At 49.2% G+C, this 22,670-nt stretch overlaps 1 protein-coding gene across 1 annotated transcript in view; it reads left to right on the top strand.

Annotated features, from left to right (window-relative positions):
- Window positions 1-22,670, top strand: part of LOC311239452 (occludin-like) — a gene marked incomplete at both ends in the record, with an annotated part of 83,183 nt that overhangs the window by 43,602 nt on the left and 16,911 nt on the right. The window contains 4 exons of the mRNA XM_084327760.1: window positions 14,289-14,443; window positions 15,258-15,637; window positions 15,824-15,959; window positions 21,680-22,093. Of these exons, the coding sequence (XP_084183886.1) occupies window positions 14,289-14,443; window positions 15,258-15,637; window positions 15,824-15,959; window positions 21,680-22,093 (1,085 nt within the window). The remainder of the gene's footprint in view (window positions 1-14,288; window positions 14,444-15,257; window positions 15,638-15,823; window positions 15,960-21,679; window positions 22,094-22,670) is intronic.

Here is a 22,670-nt window from a genome sequence, read left to right as displayed (position 1 = left end):
CTACCAGCGCTGCTGTGTATGGGGTGGTGGAAGTCGCGTAGGCGAGCGCTATATTATGTGCGCGGGGTACCTTTAAGTGCTTCAGTAGGATGGCGTATTTATGGCGTTCATCCAATACATCCACCAACATGGTCTCCAGACACATGCAGAGTTCTGTATACTGGGCCCGGTTCTCTTGGGTGAAGTCGGGTACCATAGGCGTGCCAATGTATGACGCTGACTGTGGATACATCGGCGAGCGTTGGGGGAGAGGCCTCCTAGGCGAGTCTCCTCCCGCTCCTTGGTATGGGCTGGTACCGGCAGTGTACCATGGCCCGCTTGTCCAGGTGCTGTTCCTCGGTGCGGGTCGTGCGTCGTGCTCACCCGTGTATAGAGTCGGGGGTCTGTAGCGCAGCTCCGCGGGAGTATAGCCTGGGCTGTACCGGACCTCCTGGTCCGGTAGAGTACTGTGCTGTCGTCGGGCGTGGTTCTCCTCCTCTTCCTCTTCGTCTTCAGTTAGGTCATCCAGTGCTTGTAGTCTCTGGTTTAGCCTCTCCACAGGATATGCTGCTCCTTCCCGGTTGCTAGGTCTCGCTTGGACCGGTGGGGGGAGGTGGTCTGTGGGGGGTATAGACCTCGTCTGTTGGTCAAGTTCAGGGTTGTTTACTCGGCTAGGGGATGCCGCCCTGGAGGTGTGTCTAGACGAGTTCCTGGAGCCTCTGGCGGAGGGAGAGGGTGTTGTCCGTCTGATCAGCTGTTCTATTAGTTGCGCTTGCTGTCTGTCGCGCTCTGCGTCCCGTAGAGCACCAGCAGCTGCTCGCTGGCTGTCTGCTCGGTCTCGGGCCACATTCTCTTCCCTCTGAATGCGTCTTATTTCTAGACGTATATGCTCTTCTTCGCTCCGCTGCTGGATCTGCAGTCGGTCGCGTTCAGCAGCGGCGTTCAGGCTGATGAGGAAGGCCTGCTGTAGGGTCCTCTCTGCCTCGCTGGGAGAAGGCGGTTGTATAGGGGAGCCTTCCCTCGGGGTACTCCTTGCGGAGCCTTGGAGCTCTATCTCCACGGTGCTCTCCCCGTCTTCTTCCGTGCCGAGTTCTCTCTCGGTAGCGTTGTATTCCTCCCGGGACTCATCGGGGACTACTTCTTCAGTACTGGCGGGGTGTGAAGTCATGTCTGGTTCCCACTGGTCCCCACCGTGAACTTGGTCAGTTACATTAGAACCCGTAGGGGCCTCTATGGTCGGGGTAGTCTGGGCGTTGGGGTTAGACATACTTTTACTTTCTAGTTTTACCGCGTTTACTGTTAGTAGAAGACTAGGTTGTTGACTGACAGCGTAAGCCTCTAAGTACTGAGGGAGCCGTCGTTCGCGCTGCGGGCGTTGGTTAGGAGGATCGTTTCGTGGAGTGTTCATCATAGGCCATTTCAATATTAATAACACTATATTAATATTACACTAATTACCCTCCGGCTCGAAGGACCAATTGTAACTGAGGGGTACAATTCCCTGACTGTATTGTTAGATATGATACTTACTACCACTACCTCTTGTACTTTAGACTCTGGCCACCCAGTACTAGGCATAAATAATTATGGTAAACACTCCCACGTAGATGAAACGATCCAACACAAATGTACCAAGTCGAAAGTCTGCGTTTAATAATAATTAATACATAGCAAAAGGTATGTAGAGCAATCACTTAATTACATTTATGATTTCTTACCCTCCAATAGAGTGACAGACGTAAAGCCTCCCCGCGACGCCACGTGTGGGAGTAAGGCCAAGTTCGGCCTACCATCGGTATTGAGACATCGTGTATATTAATATTTGAATAGTCATATTTGGCACTATATCGTCGAGTTGGACGTAGTCTATTAAGCTAATAATAGTCTATTCATATGTAGTGCTTCGTGCGGTGAGAATACTATCGTAGTCAGTACCCCATCGTTTCGGGCAGAGAACTGGCTGCTTATCCAGGGTGGCCGACCCCATGTGAGGCTGCACCCGAGGAGCCCCAGAGCCGACGAGCGAGTGGACCTGCATACCGGATTATTCTACCGACGACAGCCCGCCTTCCCAGGCACGGATTATGCTTTGTATACAGTGATTATTCTATGGATAAAGACCAACACTGCCGTGTGTTGGAAACCCCCCCCCCGGAGAGGACGACAGGTGAGGAGACGCTCTACACGACGAGGTCGCTTCACGTCTCTCCATCGTGGACTGGAGGAAGCCGGCCCACAGAGAGTCCAACTGCTTTCATCTGTGGATCGAGGATCGCTGAGGCACCGAGCCGCACAACCGTGGGTTCTCCCAGGATACCCTCGGCCAGACGGATACAGCCAGACTCTACCCCCCCCCCCCCCTTCTCCAGTTGTCTTACAAGCGACCGGAATTCCCCCCTAGTGTATCCAGTTCTATAATCATTATAGTATCATTGCTATTATTCCTTAACTATTCCAGGTCGTATATTTACCACCTGCGCCATCAGAGATTGGACATTCTCTATTGATATACCGACGAATACTCTTTGCCATAAAAGTGCATACTATTTCAATTCATAAATGTAATTAAGTGATTAAGTGCTTGCTCTACACACCATTGCTGTGTAGGAATAAATACATACTTCGACTTCGTACATTTGTGTTGGATCCGTTTCATCTACGTGAGAGTGTTTATCATAATATATTTATGCCGAGTACTAGGTGGCCGAATATAAAGTACAAAGGTAGTGGTAGTAAGTATCATATCTAGTAATACAGTCAGGGAATTGTACCCCTCAGTTACAATTGGTCCTTCGAGCCGGAGGGTAATTAGTGTAATATTAATATAGTGTTATTAATATTGAAATGGCCTATGATGAACACTCCACGAAACGATCCTCCTAACCAACGCTTGCAGCGCGAACGACGGCTCCCTCAGTACTTAGAGGCTTACGCTGTCAGTCAACAACCTAGTCTTCTACTAACAGTAAACGCGGTAAAACTAGAAAGTAAAAGTATGTCTAACCCCAACGCCCAGACTACCCCGACCATAGAGGCCCCTACGGGTTCTAATGTAACTGACCAAGTTCACGGTGGGGACCAGTGGGAACCAGACATGACTTCACACCCCGCCAGTACTGAAGAAGTAGTCCCCGATGAGTCCCGGGAGGAATACAACGCTACCGAGAGAGAACTCGGCACGGAAGAAGACGGGGAGAGCACCGTGGAGATAGAGCTCCAAGGCTCCGCAAGGAGTACCCCGAGGGAAGGCTCCCCTATACAACCGCCTTCTCCCAGCGAGGCAGAGAGGACCCTACAGCAGGCCTTCCTCATCAGCCTGAACGCCGCTGCTGAACGCGACCGACTGCAGATCCAGCAGCGGAGCGAAGAAGAGCATATACGTCTAGAAATAAGACGCATTCAGAGGGAAGAGAATGTGGCCCGAGACCGAGCAGACAGCCAGCGAGCAGCTGCTGGTGCTCTACGGGACGCAGAGCGCGACAGACAGCAAGCGCAACTAATAGAACAGCTGATCAGACGGACAACACCCTCTCCCTCCGCCAGAGGCTCCAGGAACTCGTCTAGACACACCTCCAGGGCGGCATCCCCTAGCCGAGTAAACAACCCTGAACTTGACCAACAGACGAGGTCTATACCCCCCACAGACCACCTCCCCCCACCGGTCCAAGCGAGACCTAGCAACCGGGAAGGAGCAGCATATCCTGTGGAGAGGCTAAACCAGAGACTACAAGCACTGGATGACCTAACTGAAGACGAAGAGGAAGAGGAGGAGAACCACGCCCGACGACAGCACAGTACTCTACCGGACCAGGAGGTCCGGTACAGCCCAGGCTATACTCCCGCGGAGCTGCGCTACAGACCCCCGACTCTATACCCGGGTGAGCACGACGCACGACCCGCACCGAGGAACAGCACCTGGACAAGCGGGCCATGGTACACTGCCGGTACCAGCCCATACCAAGGAGCGGGAGGAGACTCGCCTAGGAGGCCTCTCCCCCAACGCTCGCCGATGTATCCACAGTCAGCGTCATACATTGGCACGCCTATGGTACCCGACTTCACCCAAGAGAACCGGGCCCAGTATACAGAACTCTGCATGTGTCTGGAGACCATGTTGGTGGATGTATTGGATGAACGCCATAAATACGCCATCCTACTGAAGCACTTAAAGGTACCCCGCGCACATAATATAGCGCTCGCCTACGCGACTTCCACCACCCCATACACAGCAGCGCTGGTAGCATTGGACCAGAGGTATGGGCGCATATGGGATTACGTGATCCAGGAGATCCGACACATCGACCGCTTACCCCCAGCAATAGACAATCGAGCACTGGACGACCTGTCCATCAGAGTGCAGTCCCTGGTAGGGATGTTGGGAGCGCAGAGAGAGAAGGGGAGGCATGAACTTTACGCCAACTCAAATGTGGAAAGGATCTTGGAGAAGCTGCCGCCCACTCGACAGGAGCGTTTTAGGCGGCAGAGAGACCACCGAGACCCGAATGGCCCCGAACCGAACCTCCTCGATCTAGCAGACTTCCTGGCGAGAGAAGTCAGCAGCCTACGGCTAGATACATTCGGACGGAGCACCCCTGGCTCCAGAGAAGGAACCAGACGACTAAATGATGGAAGAAGATCGGTGACTGTGATGCACCAATCGGAGTCAGTACCGAGCAGCAGGAGCCACAGTACCCCCTCCAGAACGGAGAAGTGGAAGATAGTGTGCCCCTACTGTGAGAAAGAACACTGGCTAGCGCAATGTGACTCCTTCCCCAAGCTGAACGCGGAGGAAGCAAGTCAATGGATAAAGTCCAACAAGCGCTGTTTTCGCTGTGCGCGCTCACACATGGCAGCCGAATGCCGCTTAAAGAAAAGGTGCACCAAGTGCGATGGAGCCCATCTGGACATACTTCACGACAGTAACAGACGGCGCCCTTCACCCGCACCATCCAGCAGCAAAGCGAGCGTCATGTACATCGATCCCGCCAGCAGCAGTGGAGCCCGAGTACTCCTAAAAGTAGTGCGTGTGACACTAAGCTACCAGAATAAAGTCCTGGACACTTACGCCGTCCTCGATGACGGGTCAGAGAAGACCCTTCTGCTCGCCTCCGCTGCGGCCCAGCTAGGGCTGCGGGGAAGCGAAACCCAAATGACAATTCGGACAATAAGACGAGATTTGAAGACGATAAAGGGCGAGAATGTCTCATTCTCTATCGCAGCAAGCGGCCAGCCTGAGCGACGGTACCAGATTACAGACGCTTTCACCAGCCAAGAAATAGGACTGTCGCGGTACACATACCCCGTCGCCAAGCTGATGGAGAAATATGCACATCTGCGCAAGTTACCGATCCCGCTCATAGACAATGCTATGCCGACCCTGTTGATAGGCTCCGACCATGCAGACCTCATTGTCCCGATAGACCGGGTTCATACCGGACCCTGAGGCTGTCCTGCAGCAGTCGAGACCCGTTTGGGATGGACTCTCCAAGGCCCGCTCGCCAAATCTCTCAACCGAAGTACAGCCACTAGATGTCTCCACTCCCGAGTCACAGAGGGAGAAACCGCACTCCTGCAACACGTAGAGCGGTTATGGACCTTGGAACAAATGCCCTTTAAGAACGGAAAGAAAGACATTCGCTCTAAAGATGACATTTACGCCATTCACCTCCTCGAGACAGGGACCCGGTCAACGGCGTGTTGAGATACGCCACGCCACTCCTGCGGCGAGAAGGAATGCCTACTTTCCACGCCAAGACAGACGCCACAGAACGGTACCTGCTGAACACGGAGCGGCGCTTAGCCAAGAACCCCGCCCAAGAGAGTGTATACCGCGCTGAGATTGAGAAGCTCATCACAGCGGGACACGTCACAAAGATGGACATTAAAGAGGCTGACCAGACCACTGAATCGTGGTACGTGCCTCACCACAAGGTCCATCACAACGGTAAAGACCGCATAGTATTTAACTGCAGCTACCAGATCGGATCCCAAAATCTGAATAAAGAGTTACTGCCCGGTCCCACACTCGGCCCCTCCCTACTCGGCGTTCTACTCCGCTTCCGCCAGGAAAAGGTGGCCATCAGCGGGGACATTAAAGGAATGTTCCTGCAGGTGAGATTAGTAGAGGAGGACAAGCCCCTGTTACGGTTCCTATGGAGAGAGAAGCCAGGAGATGAGCACCCAGCCATCTACCAATGGGAAGTCCTCCCCTTCGGAACGACGTGCAGCCCCTGCTGTGCTACATTTGCACTACAGAAACATGTCCTCCGAGGACAAGGCAGCCAGCAGCGAGACCTGGATGGCTACAATCCCGGGAGAAGCCCAGGAGATGACCCTGGGATTGGTGTGGCGATTCAAAACAGATTCGCTTCACTACAGACACAAGCCCCTGACTACGGAGCAGGGAAGGCCGGCGGCGGCGCCGACCACCAGACGGAGTGTGTACACAACACTCGCCCGACAATATGACCCGCTAGGATGTATTCTACCGTACACCACCAGGGCAAAAATGATTGTACGAGCATTGTGGGACAAGGACCAGGGCTGGGACGACCCCATTCCCGCACACCTTGCATCCACCTGGAGAGAGTGGGAGATGGAGCTCCACTCACTCCCAGGCGTTAATATGCGCCGAAGCTACTTCCCACCCACGGTGAGGCCAGAGACATGTAAAATGGACTTACACGTCTTCAGTGACGCCTCAGAGGTCGCATACGGATCAGTAGCCTACTTGCGGGCCCAAGAAGAGGGGGGAGAGATCTACACAGCATTTGTTCTCGCCCGCTCGAGAATAGCCCCACGCAAGCAACAATCTATCCCACGCCTAGAGCTCTGCGCAGCCCTAGCCGGAGCGCACCTAGCCACGCTCATCCAACGTGAGCTCACCATACCGGTGTCTAGAACAATCCTGTGGTCAGATTCCACGACAGTACTCGCCTGGATCAAATCGGACTCATGCAAGTACAAAGTCTTCGTGGGAGTCAGAGTCACCGAGATTCAAGACTTAACCGAAGAGTTAACCGGAGAAACAGAGTGGCGCTACGTTGATACAAAACAGAACCCAGCTGACGTCATCACCCGGGGAATGCCCCTAGATGACCTCACCCGTCGCAATGTCTACAGTGACGGCCCAGCATTCCTAAAGCTCCCGGAAGGAGAGTGGCCCACGCCTATCCCGAGGGAAGCCAGTCAGGAGGAGGCTGAGAATAAGAAGCCTGTGTTCTGTGGATTGAGCACTGTTATCTCCGCAGACCCCAACATAGATGATTGCACTACCATAGAGAGTGCACAACAAAGGACATTCCTGCGGCACCACCCGGAGTGTAAGTCCCCCGCTGAAATGTCAGCAGCTAACTACGAGGAAGCAGAATTGCTTCTACTGCAGCGAGCCCAGAGAGACTCGTTCCCCGATGAATTGGCCTGTCTACAGGGAGGAAAGCCCGTCCCATCCGACAGCAGATTAATTCATCTGGCCCCCGAGAGCGACGCTCATACCCTCATCAGAGTGGGTGGTCGCCTACGCAGAGCCCCCAATCTACCGGATGACATTAAATACCCGATCGTATTGAACAGCCGACACAAGGTCACAGAGCTGATTATAAAGAAATACGATGAGGATGTACATCACGCAGGAGCAGAAAGAGTCTTCGCGGAGATCAGACGTCGTTACTGGATCCTACAAGGAAGAGAGGCGGTACGACGCTTCCAGCGAACATGTCTAGACTGCCGCAAGTGGCGCGCGCAGCCCAGCATACCAAGGATGGCTGACCTTCCTCCATGTCGCCTCCGAATCGGTGACAAGCCATTCCACTCAACGGGTATGGACTGCTTTGGCCCGCTGCACATAAAGAAAGGAAGAGGAACCGAGAAGCGGTGGGGTATTGTATTCAAATGCATGACCACCAGAGCGATACACATCGAGCTTCTCCCGACCATGAGCACAGACTCATTCCTTATGGCCTTCCGTAGATTCACATCACGGAAAGGAAGACCGTCTACACTATTGTCCGATCATGGGACAAACTTCAAAGGCGGCGAAAGAGAGCTGAGAGAGAGCTTCCAAGCTATGGGCCCAGAACTTAAGACCCACCTCGCTCCAGCACAGATTGACTTCCAATTCAACCCTCCAAACGCACCCCACTTCGGTGGTACTTGGGAACGGGAAGTGCGTTCCATAAAGACAGCCCTGTACGCAGTACTTGGGGCCCAGACTGTGGCGGAAGAAGTCCTAATGACAGTCCTCACGGAGATTGAGGGAGTATTGAACTCTAAGCCCCTCGGCTACGTCTCCAGCGATGTGGCGGATATCGACCCAGTTACCCCCAACACACTCCTGATGGGGCGGCTAGATCCCGCGTTACCCCAGACAATGTACCGGCCTGAAGAAGCGAACGGCCGACGCATTTGGAGGTACAGCCAAGTATTAGCCGACAAGTTTTGGAGCAGTTTCCTACTGCACTACCTACCGTCTCTACAGACCCGCCAGAAGTGGGTAAAGGAGAGAGACAATTTGACAGAAGGAACAGTCGTCATGATTATTGATCAATCACTGCCCAGAGCTATGTGGCCGGCCGGCCGCGTAAGCAAAGTGATCACCGGTGCCGACGGCAAGGTCCGAGCAGCTGAAGTGCTTGTCCAGGGTCGCACTTACACCCGTCCCGTGGCGAGGCTCATAGAACTGCCCCGACTCCCAGACACAATCGATGATGACCATGACCCTATAACCCTATGACTTTGTGAAGTTGACTGACCCCTACAGCAAACCCTGTAAATAGACAACGCGATTAATCTGTCTCTGCTTAACTGATTAGGTCTGGGACCAATCAGGGGGTGGCTGTTGTGAAGGGCCAGATTAAACCGAATATATATATTTATTTATATATATATATTTAATTGTATTTGTATATTCTCTAATATTCCCTGATATCCCTTGTATATTCCTTGTACAATATGCATTGAATATCCATTCTAGCCTACTGAACATCCCATAATAGTCTCCATTCTACTATTGGTCGAGACCTTGGTGCCAGGCTGCCATACCCCCCAGACCCAGTTCAAACGTACCGCTCAACATGTACGAACAAGTCCTAGTTCCGCGTAGGAATCTGGCTACCGCACCACTAACGGTACTATTTGTTCATAGTGCGTATATATACTGCGCTACTAAAGTAGGACTTCCTTTTTAGTCCAGTTTCTTACCCTCCAATAGAGTGACAGACGTAAAGCCTCCCCGCGACGCCACGTGTGGGAGTAAGGCCAAGTTCGGCCTACCATCGGTATTGAGACATCGTGTATATTAATATTTGAATAGTCATATTTGGCACTATATCGTCGAGTTGGACGTAGTCTATTAAGCTAATAATAGTCTATTCATATGTAGTGCTTCGTGCGGTGAGAATACTATCGTAGTCAGTACCCCATCGTTTCGGGCAGAGAACTGGCTGCTTATCCAGAGTGGCCGACCCCATGTGAGGCTGCACCCGAGGAGCCCCAGAGCCGACGAGCGAGTGGACCTGCATACCGGATTATTCTACCGACGACAGCCCGCCTTCCCAGGCACGGATTATGCTTTGTATACAGTGATTATTCTATGGATAAAGACCAACACTGCCGTGTGTTGGAAACCCCCCCCCCGGAGAGGACGACAGGTGAGGAGACGCTCTACACGACGAGGTCGCTTCACGTCTCTCCATCGTGGACCGGAGGAAGCCGGCCCACAGAGAGTCCAACTGCTTTCATCTGTGGATCGAGGATCGCTGAGGCACCGAGCCGCACAACCGTGGGTTCTCCCAGGATACCCTCGGCCAGACGGATACAGCCAGACTCTACCCCCCCCCCCCTTCTCCAGTTGTCTTACAAGCGACCGGAATTCCCCCCTAGTGTATCCAGTTCTATAATCATTAAAGTATCATTGCTATTATTCCTTAACTATTCCAGGTCGTATATTTACCACCTGCGCCATCAGAGATTGGACATTCTCTATTGATATACCGACGAATACTCTTTGCCATAAAAGTGCATACTATTTCAATTCATAAATGTAATTAAGTGATTAAGTGCTTGCTCTACACACCATTGCTGTGTAGGAATAAATACATACTTCGACTTCGTACATTTGTGTTGGATCCGTTTCATCTACGTGAGAGTGTTTATCATAATATATTTATGCCGAGTACTGGGTGGCCGAATATAAAGTACAAAGGTAGTGGTAGTAAGTATCATATCTAGTAATACAGTCAGGGAATTGTACCCCTCAGTTACACTAAGGGCGTTTTCACACCTGGCTCGTTTGGAGCTGTTGATCCGAAACCTGGAGCGTTTCCCCCCGATTTCGGTTCAGTTGGGCATATATGAACACAGCAATCATATTCTGTTGCGGAACAAAACAAGCGGGCCGAGACCACCTAGAGAGGGTGATCTCGGCGCACTTCCAAACGAACCCGACGCGACTCGTACGCTGTGAGAATGCAATCGACTTAACACAAACCGACACAATAATAATAATAATAATACGTCGTGGGTCAACGTGGAGCAGCGATGAGGTACACTGCGTTGATATTTGGGCAGACGATCACATTCGTCAGATGCTGGAGAACACAAGTACACTGAAGTGTACAGACAGTTTAGTGACCGAATGAGGGAAAGGGGCTTTGAAAGGTCTGTCGAACAGTGTCGCGCTGCTGCTGCTGCTGCTGCTGCACGTTGTTACAGCGGAGATACAACAAGTAGAGCAGACCCTGCACCGTGCGGGACTCTCTTCTCTCTCTCTCTCTCTCTCTCTCTCTCTCTCTCTCTCTCTCTCTCTCTCTCTCTCTCTCTCTCCTCTCTCTCCCTCTCTCCCTCTCTCTCTCTCTCCCTCTCTCCCTCTCTCCCTCTCTCCCTCTCTCCCTCTCTCCCTCTCCCTCCCCCCCCCCCCCCCCCCGCGGTCATCAGTAAAGTCAGGGGGGGACGGGACACACCCCAAAATCTGACCAATGAGTGACAGTTTGCTCGCACATGCATTTGTTTTGATCCGCTATTAACACAGCCGTGTGAACACAAACGAACTAAAAGGACAAGTGCAACATTGTATCATTATAGTCCCTGTGTCTCCCTGAATCGGAACAAAGCAAACGAACTACAGGTGTGAAAACACCCTAAGAAATGACGTAAACTCCATGATCAAAACTACTAAAAAAAAATGTCATCAATGACAAAACCGAGGAAAACAAAAATAAACCACGTGAACTTTGGAAATTACTCAACAATCAACTAGGCTGCAGTAAAAACTTAAACCCAGGTTCTCAAACATAAACATAAAGACGGACAACACGCTCATCACAGACAAGCTGGATGTAGCCAATTACTTAAACACTTTCTTCACAAACATAGCCACAACACTGGTAAACAAACTACCCTCCCACTCAGGGCAGTATGGGGTAGAACACATAGTAGCATACTACAAGAACCTAGGCGTCCACAAAGACGACTTCAAACTGGAAATGGTAACTACAGATGAGGTACTCAAAAAACTGAGCGCCCTCCAACCGAACAAGGCCACTGGCCATGACAACATCTTCTCCAAATTCCTCAAGACTCAGCAGCAGCCATCACCCCAGTCATCACACACATAATAAACCTCTCCATAAAACAGGGACACGTCCCCAAGGACTTCAAAATCGCGTGAGTAACACCCCTGCACAAAAAGGGCAGCAAATTAGACCCGGGCAACTACCGCCCTGTTTCTATCCTTACATCCATCTCGAAAGTCATGGAAAAAATTGTATACGAACAGATCGAAAAGTACCTTGCGGAAAAAAATCTAATCTACGAATTCAAATCTGGCTTCAGAACATCCCACTCCACTGACACATGCCTTCTCTATTTGAACGACCACATCAAACAAGAGGTGGACGCGGGCAAATACTGCGGCATGGTCATGCTGGACGTACAAAAGGCCTTCGACACTGTCAATCACACCATTCTGATTGACAAGCTAAAAGAAATTGGTTTTGATAGTCTATCAGTGAGCTGGATACAATCCTACCTGGAGGGGAGAGAACAGATGGTGGAGGTAAACGGTACCCTACCCCCCCCCCCCCTCACAGTGAGCTGTGGTGTTCCACAAGGAAGCATACTAGGACCGCTACTATTCCTAATTTATGCAAATGACATGTCGTCAGCTTGTGACTGCAACTTGTTCCTATTTGCGGACGACTCAGCCCTGCTGGTCTCTGACAAGAACAAGTTACAGGTTGAAAAAGCCCTCAGCTCGGAACTAGGCAAAATCTGCATATGGCTCGCCGACAACAAACTATCATTACACATGGGCAAAACAGAGTCCATTCTCTTCGGTTCAAATAACAAACTCAGCAAGACCGACGGCTTCTCGGTTACAGTGGGTGACAATATTGTCACAAGGAAAGATGAAATTACCTACCTGGGTTCCATCCTAGAGGTTAATCTTTCCTGTGACAAAATGGCATCCAATGTAATAAAAAAAAGTCAACCAACGAACTCGATTCTTGTACCGGATCTTTTCTCTGGTAAACAAGAATACCCTGAAGACTCTAGTAGGAGCACTCATTCAAGGGTACTACGACTATGCTTGCACCTCATGGTACCAAAGCACCTCAAAGGCACTAAAAAACAAATTACAAACATCTCAAAACAAGCTAGTCAGACTACTGCTTGACCTGACTCCTAGAACCCACCTCACCCCTGCCCACTTTGACAACCTAGGATGGCTTAGAGTAGACAACAGAGTACAGCAACTTGCAATGGGCCTGGTCTACAAGATACACTACGTGACCAAGGTACCCATGTACATGTCAAAATACTTCCCAAAGGTCAGTGAATACCACGATCACAACACCAGAGGGAGCTCCACAAATCATGTTAAACCCAGATTCGGCTCAAACAAGGGACTAAACACGTTTCGCAATTATGCCACATCAATGTGGAACGCCCTACCCAAAGCTGTAAAGGAATGTGAATCACTACCCACTTTCAAAAACACTCTAAAAAAACACCTACGGGAGACTGCAATTCGAAACTGGCCCCTACAAATGTCCTAACCCAGCTGTACAGTAAATTACCAAGTATGGCTTTGTCAGTATTCCAATGTACAGTGTTCAGTGTGTTCCCCCCCCCCCCTACCCAACCCCCCCCCCCCACCTCCAATGTACAGCCCCCACCCACCCACCCCCCACCCACCCAACCTCCTCCAATGTACAGTTTCTACGTCAAATGTATATACACTCTTTTTTCTGGACACTTTTGTATCACAAACAGTACTGTATTTGCAAATCTGATATGTCATAAATGTATAGATGTAGCAGTACTGTCTATCTGTATGTCATGTATGTCAGTTATGATGAATTGAAAATGGGGGACCCTGATGTAAACAAGACGAAAGTCTTTCTCTGGTCTGCATCCCCTTAAGAATTGTATGTATTGAGCTGTACTGTACTGTACCCATTCTGCAATCTGTTAATAAACTTTTCAATCAATCAATCAATCACTCAGGCTACAGCCTTGGGAATGCAGGCTACAGCTACAGAACCGGGAACCTCCGGATTACCAGACGATTGCTCTACATCCTGAGCCACTGTCGCCCCCAATACATGCATCTGCCTCCCCCTCTAGATTGTGTTGTGTAGCAGTAGCAGACCAGTGGTTCTCAACCCAGGGGTCGGGAGTAGATCGACAGACGATTTTGTGGGGGATACATCATCATGTTTGTAATTCTTGGTATAGATCCTTTTTTTATTGAGAAATAATGAATATTTGAAGTCCAAAGCCCTCCCCCAATCATTAATCAAGTTAGCGTAGCCTGCAAAGGGGGAATTAATATCATTAGGCCTATTTCATGTCAAAGTTCACCATTCTGACAATGCTTCACTATGTTGGGGGGGGTTACAAACAGGCACCCCTCTGGGCCACAAACCAAAACAGTTGAGAGCCACTATAATAGACCAGTGCTTCACAGTTCTTGGTCTTTGACATTACTTCAGAGACAGGTAAATAATGGTGGAGAAGATGGTCAGGGTATGCTGGCATTGAAGATTATACAGTTTTACATTAAGACTAAGTAAATCAGAACACTATTAAGTCAACCTTGTCAGCATTTCTCAATTATGTCCACATTTATAGCAAAAGGTAGTGCCAGTTCCAAGCTAATGAGCTAGCTTACAGTGAACAGTCTCCATTGGTGGCTATACAGTAGAAATGAACCCACATTGTAACATGTATATGGTGAAGAAAATGTATAAACTACATTTCATGTTCAGGTGTTGCTTTTAAGAAGCCCTTTTCTCGTGTCGTTTCAGGTCGACCATGTTGGAGAGGCGCGGAGCACCCGGCAGGCACCGACTGTCATCCTATCAGAGCAAGCCGTGCCTGACCTCAGGGCGGGAAACAGCGTGGTCTCCTACGACAACAGAACCGTCAGCGTATACAGCGAAGGCACCTACGATGGCAACGTGTGAGTGGCGGTCAGAAGTCACTGTTCTAATTTCGTTATAAATCTGGGTGGTTAATTCTCCAATTAAGATCAGAATTATCGCGAGACATGGACGATGTCTCAGGCAGATCTTCCAGGTCTACTTACCATAAATATTCTACACAATATTCTATGCATGCACATATGTAAGAACGCACTCATGCACACGGACACTCGCACACACAGACACGTGTGCATGTTCATTCATTAATTCATTCTAACCTTTATTTATTCTCGAAAGGACAATTGAGGTCACCCTTATTTTCAATGTGGTCGAGACTTACAGACATTTCAATGCATACATTTTTTACAATATAATGATAATAAATATGAATATCTATATAGCACTTTTCATACATGGACCGCAGTCCAGAGTGTCCCACAGCAATACGTATAAAATTAACATCGGACATAAGAATAGGTATAAAAGACAATAAAAGTAGTGCAACGTAAAAGTGCAGACATAAGAATAGGTATAAAATAAGTACAATAAGTACAATGTTGCTCGAAGGCATGTGAACCCCCCCCCCCCCCCCCCCCCCGAAATAGCCATTAAACCCCCTGAAACACCCCACACATCAATCCCCACCACATCCCCATCCAAGACACACACCCCGATAAAGCGTGCCATGATCGAAGGAAAACACAAACAGCACGCGTGCCACTCACACCGCCACTCTTGGCAAATGCGTGTCAGGGCCAAATGTGTGTCAGGGCCAAACTAACCAGAGCTAAAGCCGACACCCGCAGTCTTCCTTTCTGCCTCACCCCCTCACTTAGCACTACACTTTTCCAGCCTCATGTCCGCGGGCCGCACCATCTCCCCCGGTCCCCGCGACCTCGCCACCATGAGGAAACCAGCTAATCCCACGCCCCCACTCCCAAACTCCACGGAGAAAATTACAGGCCACGCGCCCCAGAACCTGCAGCCACGCCAAAGGAGCCACGGCTCCAAACATCCAAGCAGACAGACACAACAGCGGTCAAATGAGAAGACATGCAGCACCGCGGACTGTCCAAGACCACACTGGGAACCCCGGGACACCCCCCCGAAACGACTGTCCAAGACCACACTGGGAACCCCGGGACACCCCCCCGAAACGACTGTCCAAGACCACACTGGGAACCCCGGGACACCCCCCCGAAACGCGACAGAAGCCGCAGCAGGCCCCCCATGCAAGGAATCCCCAAAACGGCAGCGATCCGAGGGAGCCCAACGATGAAAACCAACCAAAATCCATCAAAGCACACGCAAGAGACCAACACCCAACTCCAGGAAAGGTCCGGGAAAGGCCCAGCCGAAGCCATAGGCACCATAGGCTCCAACCAACCCCCCCCCCACCCCCCCCCCCCCCCCCCCAGACCTCCCTGAGAGTCGAACACCAGCCTCCCGCATGCGAGTCCCCAGCACTGAACTCTCCCAACCCATCGACACCCCAGGGACCCCCCGCATGAAGAACCCACCACAACCCCCACAGCACCCCAAAGCTCCCAAAAGGTCACAGTGCCATGTCCACCCACAACGCCACACGCCCCCCCATCCAACCACCACCATGTCCATCCGCTCGAACATCCAGAATCGCCGCCCCCCGGCACAGCCACAAGCCATGGAACACACGACCCGCCACCCACCACAGAATCCGAAAGCAAAAACATAGAACCAACCGATCCCCCCATAACAGCAAGGCCACCAGGATCAATAGTAACAAAGCAGCCCACAGAAACAACACCCCCACCACCACGCACAAACAATCCAAGTACAGTCAAACTACCCGCGTCCCCCTCCAACCACGACACGCCCCACCGGAAACTGCATCCCAGGTGAAGATACAACAAAGACCAATGCGAGAAACACCTGAAAGACTATTGTCGTCTCTGGTCTGATCGATGATGAAGAGGGCCTGTAGGAAAGATGAGCTTGGTCTTCTAAGTTTCAAATCAACTTTATTACAAAATAGGTTCAGTTTACAAAGTGAAGTCATGATTGGCTCCATCCTCCTTCTAACACCCACACGATGTCAGATCATCACAGTATCCTAATGACAGAATGGTAGCAGAGTAGAAGAGACCCTCTCTCTGTAAATAACAGCCTTATAAACTAGAATGTAACCACTCCTCTAACTATACTGATTGGTCACTTATTAATACTTCCCTGAATCTCTGTCCACTCAGGGCTCACATCCAGCCTCCTCTCATTTGCATCTAATTACATTTTAACCAGCTAACTTACTGAGCTAACTTACCTCTCTCCTCAACTTAGTTTTTTTTTTTTTTTTTTAACTTTGGCCATTTCCCTGGCTCTTTTATACGTTTATCGCATTTATACTTGGTCAAGTTCGACCGACAGAAGCAGGCTGAAAGGGTTCAGATGGGGGGGAAGACACTCTGGGAAAGGCACGGCTGCAGTCCGGGATTCGAACTCGCTCAGCCCCAGATCCGTGACGAGCACGGTTGTCCACGGCGCTGAAATAGCACTCGCGGTACGTGGTGAGCTACTGGAGCTCCCCTCAACTTAGTTTTTAGCTTCCTGTTCCCTTAAAAGGAAAGAGCTGTTTGCTCATAGATTCTTTTCCTGTCACTAAAATAACAGATGAACCCTCAAGCTGACTGAAAATGCCATCTCCTTCCTCAGCTGTTGTCAAATACAACCTGAGCCAGGATACAGTCTTCTTTTATGATCCCTGTCTTCTTGTGTCAACATGGCCCCTCTTCTCACTGACACACACTCTCTTTCTATTGTATACTGTATAATTAACATTAAAGTAACTGACATTTAACATTCTTATCACTGTATTAACTTATAATTCCTTATAAACAGATTAAAATATACCTCACTATATACTGTTTTTAATACCATGTCCAGACTAAAACGATTTTGGTCATTTTAGGCAAAGTATTTGATCGTTTGCATCTTTCTGCCACACGGAACTGCGTTCTGGCAGCCTGAAGACGGTACTTTCTGATACCAGCTTTCAGAGTGCGCAATTCTGAAAACGCCCCCCATTGCATCACCATCTTTACAAGCGAAACGCGTCTTCTCCTGAACCGATGAGCTGTGCTTACACAATCCCGACCAAGGCGCACACACACGCACTGTGCTCTCATCTGTCTGAAGCGGAGCGGGGCTCTGCTGTGCTTACACTTATTACACTGATGCAATACACGATACTAACTAGAGATTAGCGTCACATAGCTGGCCTTTTTCTGAAAACCCAAGCACATATTGTTCCATAGCATACACCTTCAGTTGATTGTGACAAATCCTCTCTTACCTTGACGATTAAAAAGCCTCCATAATTTAGTAAATAAAGCTGTTGCCAGCCAGCTAGCATTGATGCTATTCAAAATGCTATCCACATTAGCTAAATAGCTAACCAACTAAATACAATAGACAGTGGTATCCTGAGGTAACGTTAAACACAGACAACGTTTGCTAGTCGAAATGACTGGACACACACAGGGACAAGTTAAACATCAATCAATAAATTTATTCCAACAGGTAGTTCGAGCTGCATGTGAGCCGCGGTCTTTCTCTCCTCTCTGTTGGAGACTAATGTTACGTTAGCTCGAAAAGCACAGAACCGGCCGACACAAGTTCTTCTTCTTCTTCTTCTTTTGAATTTCCGGCAGTGTAGACGCAACATGGCGTATTACTGCCCTCCCCAGTTCGAATACTACGCTAGTAGTACGGTTACAAGTTCTCTTCTCCTTCTACTTTACCGCCATCTACTGGAATCCGTCATCCCCTACATCAGGGGTGGCCAACCCGCGGCTCGCGAGCCGCATGCGGCTCTTTGCCCGTCAATGTGCGGCTCTTCCATCCATAAAAAAAAATAAAAAAAATAAAAAAAATATATTTTTTTTTATTTTTTTTTTTACTTTTTTTTTTTTTTTTTACTTTTTTTTTTTTTATGTCACTCATTCCATAAGGACGTAGAATAAACATTTACAATTTTTTTTTAAATGGTCCATTTGCATGTTCTTGGTATCTGAATCTAGGGACATATATGGATCAGTGTCAGAAATAGTGTGTCTGTTACTAGGCTTGAGTAAATTGTAATGAACCAAAGGAGAATATCAATTCTATTTAAAAAAAAAATTATCTTTGACTGTAAATAACACCATGCTAAAATTGACCAGACCTGAAAAATCTAAGCAAATGAATAAAGGGAAGATGATTAAACAGAAGGTTTTGTAGATACAGTACTGAATTCTGCCATCTTTTTTATAATGTAAATTTCTCCACCATTTTTCATCATATTGCAACACCGTTTTTTGCAAGACGTTCACAGAAAGGTAGAGAAACTAACTGCGTTCTGTTTTATGGCAATAACGTTCAGGTTTGTGGGAGATAATCCCCAAAAATAAGAGAAATTAAAAAGTAAATCCAGAAGTCAGATGATTGACAGGGGCTGGTGTGAGCTGGGTAGGGTAGTTTTTCGAAATTTGAAAGCCCTGAGTCTCTTCCTTCAAAAGACTACACTCACTTTTGGCTGTGCCACTTCCTCCTATCAATATGCGCCGGTTTCCGACTCAATGCCCTGAGATTTCTATAATCTTATATTTCACTAATAACAGTTAAAATAATTGGTAAACAAACATAATGCTGAAAATATACACTTTTACTGTATATCTCGGGCTTAAGAGGTTAACCCTGTGAGGCCCAAATTAAAAAGAAATTAGCAACTTCAGAGGCCAGAGGGTGGGACATATAAACACATTTACTATCAAATAGCATTGTGAGGCTGAACAACAGGACCAATTGTTAAAAAATTTTAAATAAACATTATTTTTTTAAATGGCTAAAAGTGATTTTGTAATTTTGCAACCGTGGGTCTCACAGGGTACTTTTAACTCTGTGAGGCCCAAATAAAAAAGACATTAGCAACTTCAGAGGCCAGAGGGTGAGACCTATAAACACATGAAGGGTGCCGTGACTGAAAAAAAAGGTTGAGAAACGCTGGTATATGGTGTGGCTCTTTGTGGTACCACAGTAATTTTTTTGTGGCTCTTAGTCTCTGACTGGTTGGCCACCCCTGCCCTACATTGTCCAATGGAGTGCAGCTAATGCTGCTACTTCCTGACTGAGCCCCCCTCTGCGAGACACTCCTTGCCCCCTGCGGTCTTATTCTGGACTCCTTGGTCCCTCACAACCCCCTTATCCAATTCCCTAACCACCTCCTCCCATTTCAGACCTTCCATTCCCAAATGTTAAACCGCTATCCTAACAATCATCTTTACCCTATCTGTTCTACCCTTAATCTCTGCCGTAACATTAACTACCCCGAAGGCCACAATACCAAATTTGTCCTCCCATACCCTCTCTCTATCTATCCTCCTGCTCTACCCTCTCTGCCAAATGCCCTTCTCCAAACCCCTGCACCCTATCTTGACTTCCCTGTCCTACCCTCCTAGCCGCCTCTGCATACGATAACTTACCCTCCCTTCTCACTCTCAGAACCACGACCTCCCTCTTCATCACCTCACACCCCCTAAACGCTACACTATGCTCCCCACCACAACTACAACACTTCAGCTTCACTCCCTCTCCACACTTCCCTTAGTCATGTTCCCCGCCACACCTAGCACACCTCTGTCCTTTCCTACACGTAATAGCTATATGGCCAAACTCCTGGCACCTATAACACCTAAGAGGACTCTGAACAAATTCCCTAACCCTAAACACCCTATACCCTACAAACACCTCACTAGGAACAACCCCACCCTCAAACGTAATCATTACCGTCTCCGTCTCTATCCTATCTGCTCCCCTCTTCATCCTTTCTGCACTCTTAACTATGCCATTACGCACGTCTCCCCTTAAATCTCCCACCAGCTGCTCTACGCTAACCTCGACCGGTACCCCAGCTATCACCACCTTACATCCCCCCTCCCTCTTCTCCCCTACTCTCACTACCTTACTTATACCCACTCCACCAATGCTCCTCATCTTCCTAGCCCTCTCCACCTGCTCCACACTAACACACCATACGGCCAGATTCCCATCCCCCAAAACTCTTGCATACTTTACCTCACCTAATTGCTCATCAATGAGTTTGGGCAACTCGAGCATACCTAATTTCCTCACTCCCCCCTCCCCCTCAAACCTAACCACTATATGAATCACTTCTGCAACATCATTTCCTCCACCCTCGCCTTCTGACCCACTTGAGCTATCTCCCCTCACTTTCTTCCTCTTACTCCCCTTCCCCTCACTTACCTCACTCTTCTTCTCCACCTTTGTCCACCCTTCTCCCCCACTCTCCTCCCCACTACACTCCATACTGTCACCACCCGACCCCTTTCCTTTGCCCTGGCTATCCTCACCCCCATCGCTGTCATTCTTCCCCTCCTTGAGATAGCTGTCCATGAGCAAGGCCCACTCGTTCCGGCTCCACTTGTTTACCAAGTCCTCACTCCACTTGCTCCCATCTAGACCCACCCAAAACCCCAGACATTCTTCCATGGGCCGGGGCCAACCATGAAAACTAAAGTTTTCAAAAACTGATCTGTACGCCTCCCACCACTGCTCACTCCCCTTCGAGTCATCGACCAATCTTCTAAATGACTCTGACTCTGTCTCCAATGAAGACTTCTTCTTCTTCTTAGGCATCTTGTTACGAGTCCCACTCTGGCCAGTCAACGCGAAAAAAAACACTCTGCACGTCCTCCTCGATCTGTCAACAGGCACTGTCTGCCCAGCCACCTCTTTTCGCAGACACAAGATAAGCTGCTAGCAACAGACACTATAACACTTCCGGTCGTGGGTTTTCAAAATAAAAGAGCTAAAACAGGAAAGACATTTTATTTTGTAAATTTGTGGCACGCACTTATTATCTTGAGACGTTTTCCTTTTTACGGAAACCTTAAAACGAAACGAAAACGAAAAAAAGATCAAAATCGTTTTAGTCTGGACAAGGGCTAAGTCAAAAACAGTTACAGACTGTAGCAGGCAGGCCTACAAGTAAGCCTCTAAACTTCCCCTAAGTTATACTGTAGGTAGTTTATCTTCAGCGAGAGCTGAAGAGAGTTCCATGTAGTAGGGGCACTTTAATGAAATGAATGTACACACACACACAAACACACACACACACACACACACACACACACACACACACACACACACACACACACACTCACATGCATGCACACACATCCTACAAACTCATAATCATACCGTATTAACTCCCCTAATCGTTATCATTTATTTTACCAAAGATATTCCAACAACAACACCAACGCTCGCAGTCCTGCACCCCTGCAGCTCCAGACCACCAGGCCCACGCCGACCTCCAGCAGTCCTGCACCCCTGCAGCTCCAGACCACCAGGCCCACGCCGACCTCCAGCAGTCCTGCACCCCTGCAGCTCCAGACCACCAGGCCCACGCCGACCTCCAGCAGTCCTGCACCCCTGCAGCTCCAGACCACCAGGCCCACCATGAGCTCCAGCAGCGCCTCAGAGGAGGAGGTCGACAGCGTCCAGAAACCCCCCCGGCACACGGAGAGGGGGCGGGGCCAGGGACCAGGGCGTCGCCCCAAGACCCCGGAGTCCCAGTACTACGAGACTGGATATACCACCGGAGGAGACACTGGGAACGAGCTGGACGGAGAGCAGATGGATCACCTCTACAGGTGGGCCTTCATCAATGATTTGATTTCTCAGATTTCTCTTAAAGGGGAGATGAATCGTTGAACAATATGAGCCTAGTTTGTTTGTTGTGTACCTTGGGTAAGACAGTCCTATAATTAAATGTGAAATCCTGCTTATTTGTCTGAAAACTCAAATGCAATTTCCCCGTTTTCGCCAGGGGCGGCACCATTTTAGAGTGAGCTATAACGTCACGGTGACCAATTGCAGCCACTCTTATTGTCTGGGACCAAATACGGCCACGCCCCACTCCCAGCAAAAAGTGGGAATCTCTAGAATGGGTTTGGGGCGGCGCTGTATACGGAAGTAGCTCTCAAGGTGACGATTAGACAACACTTTTTTGTTGTCAGTAGATGGCAGCATTGGTTTAAAATTAAAGGCTGAAAATGTTGAGAACTACAGCACTGCATTTCCCAAGAGCGTTAGCACAGGTCGCAGGTCACTGGGATGGGTCTATATTCTCCGACGTGATCTGAACAGCGTTAAACTATTACTGCAACCTCGGTATAGCGACCGCGAATGGCCAACTAATTATCTTAACAAAAGTGCGCTGGTAGCATT

Source organism: Notolepis coatsorum (genome assembly GCF_963971535.1).
Source record: "Notolepis coatsorum genome assembly, chromosome: 13".
Lineage (NCBI taxonomy): Eukaryota > Metazoa > Chordata > Actinopteri > Aulopiformes > Paralepididae > Notolepis > Notolepis coatsorum.
The sequence above is the reverse complement of the archived record's forward strand: the minus strand, read 5'-3'. Positions and strand labels throughout refer to the sequence as shown.